Raw genomic sequence first — 4,904 nt, 5'->3', positions numbered from 1 at the left:
AGCCATTAATCATATAATATATACATCATTGCACATGAATTTTTAGATATGATTTTCACCATAATTTACTATAACATTTTTAGCATTCATTAAATGACTTGAGATTGTAGATCTACCCTGCACTATTGGATCAGAGACCTACATCACTGTGCTGAGAGTCCATCTTATAGTTCATCAATAATTATAATTCTTGAACGAAAAATATTATATATGAATTTATTTGTGATTTTGACCCATTTGTTTCCATAGAACAACATAATTAGTATAAAAAACGTGAAAGTTATAAAATACTACAAATTCTTATTAATGACAAATTATCATAAATTCTTATTAATGACAAGTTATCATATTACTTTTAAGAGGAAATATAATCCAATTCATAACTGCGCCATATCAAGTAGCCAATATAATCCAATTCATAACTGCAGATCAAGTGTGTAATTTATGTAAATGAAATGTTATATGAACCAATATAATCCAATTCATACCGCTAGATCAAGTCCTTCTTATTTTAGCTTTGAAAAATAAATTTACTGACATTGATGAAAGAATTTTTTTCTTTAAAGAAAATGATTATTATTTTGTTATATTGTAAATCTTTTTTATGCATTTAATTTATTCTTCAATTCCCTTTATTATTATAATCATTGATTACCTGCAAATTGATTGTAATTCATCCCAAATATAAAGAAAAAATAGTTTTAGGATGTTGTCCAATGAAAATTAATAAAAGAGAGGTATTAATATAGGACTCGACACTAACTTGTTAAGATGATCAATATGGTGGTGGTGTTAGAGAGGATGATGTTTGATGACGGTGTTAGTTAAAGAAGATAATATCCGATGATGGTGATAGTGAGTCTCGAAATAAAAAGAAGGAATAGAGAAGAATAAGACAGAGAAATTGAGGTAAATAAACCTCTGCAGATAGAAAGGGAAATCCATCGAAGATAGAAAAGATTATAATAATCAGGTGGGATAACAAATATTAAAATCAAATAGACTTGTTTAATTCTATGGTCAGAGAGTTAATGGTACATAGGTAAGGGAATTATCACCTTAATAACTACCCTATTTTTCTTATGTTTTCTTTTTAATCTTATTTTCCAAATTAAAACAATTTCTATTACTTTTAAATATTAAATATTTTTTTTTTTTTATAAAACTAAATAAAGAAGCCTTTCTTAAAAACTTGTTTTTAAACTAATAAAAAATAAAAATTTAAAAAACTTCTTTGAGAAACTACTTGTAATCATAAATTAGTTTTTTCCAAACGAAAAAAAATTAGAAAACCAAAAACAACTTTATCCAGTTTAAGATTTTTATCTCCGAAAACTAAAAATTTTAGTCACTAAACTATTTGATAGAAAAAAACTAAAAAAAACTTCTATTATTTCAAAATAGCTAAGCCCCTGCATTATACTTATAGAACCGTCTCTCCATATTGTAAACGGTTTTAACATTCCGAAAAGTGTGATTGTTAGTTAGTTACATCTCATTGAGAAACGTATGGAAGATTGAGTTCATTCACGTGGTGTCCATTCCACTAATTAAACCTACTTGCAACAAACACGGTTCATGGTTTAGTCCTATAGAATGGCCGTTGAAGTTATTAACAGCATTTCACCCGTCACAATTTAATGCACCCATTAATCTTTTCTTCAAATAAAGGGAATTCACTACCTGCTACCTTCAAAACTATTCACACTTTTCTTCCCTAGCCCCATGCTATACCTTCCTCATTTCTTCTTCTATCAATTCATTATTTTACCTCTTTTGCCAATATAAATAAAGACATTTTCCTAACATGCATATAAACACATCAAACCACTTCTTCTTCTTCTTCATTTAAGCTCACATATTAATTTCACTTTTTCTTGATTTGCGTGCTACCTTCAAAAATCATAATGGTGGGTATTTTCTCGTTGGTTACCGGAATGTCCGGACCAAGCGGATTTGGATCCTCTACAACTGCGGAACAGGTGACAGAAGGAATTGATGCCAGAAACCTCACTGCAATTATCACAGGTTGCTTAATCAACATCTCTTGTTCTTTTTGACTTTGTTACATAATGTCATGAGAATATTTATTCCTGGTGTACATCTAACATGTTTTCTTTTTTTAAGCCTTAAAAATGATTGTGATATATTTCTCATACTTCAAATCTTCATGCATGTGCTTCTTTTAGCACTATTTTTTTTGTACCAGAGACACTCTCTTATTTTTCTTTTCCTTTTTTGTTTGTTTTGAGGTACTCCTTGTTCCTAGGTTTCTGTTTTTGTGATGTTGAGTTTTTTTACTTGGTCTTTTGTCAGTAGTTTTTTTTTACCATATATTTCCTCCGGTCCTATTTATGAAAAATTAATATATTTCGGAGTTTTAAACAAATGCAGGAGGAGCAAGTGGTATAGGCTTGGAGACAGCAAGAGTGTTGAGTCTTCGAAAGGCGCATGTCATCATTGCAGCAAGAAACATGGAATCTGCAAAGGAAGCTAAACAGATTATCCTCCAAGACAACGAATCTGCTCGCGTTGACATAATGAAGCTTGATCTTTGTTCAGTGAAGTCTGTTAGATTGTTTGTGGAAAATTTCCTCGCTCTTGATCTTCCTCTCAACATCTTAATGTATGTTTATCATCCACGTATACTGCAATTTAAATTTGAACTCCGTCTCTAATGATTTTGGTTTTCCTTTTCAGAAACAATGCTGGAGTGATGTTCTGTCCATTCCAACTATCACAAGATGGAATTGAGATGCAATTTGCAACAAATCATCTTGGTAAGTATGTAAATTCTAACCAATGATTAATTGGGGTTCCACAAATTTTGTGTAGACTAATTGGTTTCATTTTTCTCAGGTCATTTTCTGTTAACAAATCTTCTACTCGACAAAATGAAACAAACTGCAAAAACAACCGGAATCGAGGGAAGAATCATAAACCTCTCATCAATTGCTCATACCTATACTTACGAAGAAGGCATTCGATTGGACGATATCAATGATCAAAACGGGTATGTAACTATGTATATAGTAACTTTTAAGGCTATAGATCCACACTTTTTCTTCTTCTCTCATTATATTTTCCAAAAAAATTTCAGTTACTCTGACAAGAAGGCTTATGGACAATCCAAGTTAGCTAACATATTACACGCGAACGAGCTTTCTCGTCGCTTGAAGGTAAACGATCTTAACAACTAATAAAGAAATGTTGGTGAGAGATTGCAGCAGTAATCAAGATTAGTTATGTCTATTATGTGTTCAATAAACTTGCTTAATTAATCATAAGACTTTTCTTAGAGGTAACCAAAATTTTGCATTAAATAACAGGAAGAAGGTGTCAACATCACAGCTAACTCGGTACACCCGGGAGTAATTATGACTCCTCTTATGAGGCACTCTTCTTTACTAATGAGTATGTCAACTATTTTAAAAAATTCCATACAAATTAATATTTAAAATGAATAAAAGTTACATGTTCTTTTTCTTATTTATTTGTATAAAGTCTAAGGCAATAATGCAATTTTTTAAAGCAGATTTCTTGAAGATGTTCACTTTTTTCATATGGAAGAATGTCCCACAGGTATTTATTTTACTTTCTTTTTATTGTACTATACTAAACTTTAAATAAAGCTCTGCAATAACTGTGAAATTGCAGGGAGCTGCAACAACATGCTATGTTGCACTGCATCCAGGCTTGAAAGGGGTATCTGGGAAGTACTTCCTGGATTGTAATGAGTTTAAACCAAGTACATTTGCTTCAAATGGAATTTTAGGAAGAAAACTTTGGGACTTTAGCAACAGGTTGATTAATTCAATTTCAAAAGCTTGATTTGTCTTTATAGAGGCAGAGTCATTCATCACATAATCGTTGAATCAATTAAAGCCTATTATTAAGATATCCGCATATGATTTATAAGCTCTATGAAGAAAAATATGTATACATATATGTGATTTGTATTACTATTATGTGCTCGTAATATAGAAGTGTTGTTCTGTGTATGAGACATTTTCTTCCATGCTTTAACAATTAAGTTAAATCGTAGATCTTTTAAAACAATTGTTTTCTGAGATGTCTAAATAATTTAGAATGTGTTATGTTTGTTGGAACAAGATCAAATTTGTTCAAGGTGAATCAATGGTGGAAGTTGTTATTTTGGTGGTAGAAAGGTTAATCGAGGAAGATGAAGAAAATAGAGAAATAAGAAAAATTGAGATGAGAATATTGAATGACATTATCTGAAGTCATTAACCACAAATATTAAAATTGAGGTCTATTTATAGTGTACAAACCACTAAACAAAACATCCAAAACTGCCTAATAAAACAAAATTATTTTTCTGTTTTGGCTTCAGGAAATTGCTATTTCTGCAGCAAACAAGAAGCCTTCCAAAATAGCTTCTCAAATAAGCTATTCTCCAAAAACACTTCAAAAGCCAATTACACTGCATTTGATTTATTCTAATCATCCAACACACCACCTTAAGTCAAATGCTCAATGTTCTTCACGCCAAACCTCACCACGAGTCGCTTGAAAACATCATTCGTAACCGCTTTCGTCAACAAGTCTGCGACTTGTTCTTCACTTCTGCAGTAGCTCAAACGTAACTGTCCAGAACTCACTAAATCTCTCAAGTAATGGAATCTCATCTCAATGTGCTTGCTCCTCCCATGTGCTATGGGATTCTTAGCAAGATTGATGGCTGAAACGTTGTCCACCAACAACAAAACAGCTTCTCTCGTGCTGCTGTCCAGCTCACGCAGTAAGTTCACAAACCACACAACTTGGCATGCATACAATGACGCTGCAATGTACTCCGCCTCGCAAGAAGAGAGAGCAACCACAGGCTCCTTTTTAGAACACCAAGAGATTGGTGCTCCGCCGAACATAAAGACATAACCAGC

At 32.0% G+C, this 4,904-nt stretch overlaps 1 protein-coding gene across 1 annotated transcript; it reads left to right on the top strand.

The window, feature by feature from the left end:
- The first annotated feature begins 1,557 nt into the window (after positions 1–1,557).
- LOC127091433 (short-chain dehydrogenase TIC 32 B, chloroplastic) lies at positions 1,558–4,001 on the top strand. Its single transcript, XM_051030071.1, has 8 exons — positions 1,558–2,028; positions 2,395–2,626; positions 2,701–2,780; positions 2,860–3,013; positions 3,101–3,179; positions 3,330–3,414; positions 3,536–3,582; positions 3,658–4,001. The coding sequence occupies exons 1-8, from the start codon at positions 1,908–1,910 to the stop codon at positions 3,829–3,831; spliced, it is 972 nt and encodes a 323-aa protein (XP_050886028.1). The 5' UTR covers positions 1,558–1,907; the 3' UTR covers positions 3,832–4,001.
- Positions 4,002–4,904: the final 903 nt, after the last annotated feature.

The sequence above is a fragment of the Lathyrus oleraceus genome, chromosome 6 (genome assembly GCF_024323335.1).
Source record: "Lathyrus oleraceus cultivar Zhongwan6 chromosome 6, CAAS_Psat_ZW6_1.0, whole genome shotgun sequence".
NCBI lineage: Eukaryota > Viridiplantae > Streptophyta > Magnoliopsida > Fabales > Fabaceae > Lathyrus > Lathyrus oleraceus.
The sequence above is the reverse complement of the archived record's forward strand: the minus strand, read 5'-3'. Positions and strand labels throughout refer to the sequence as shown.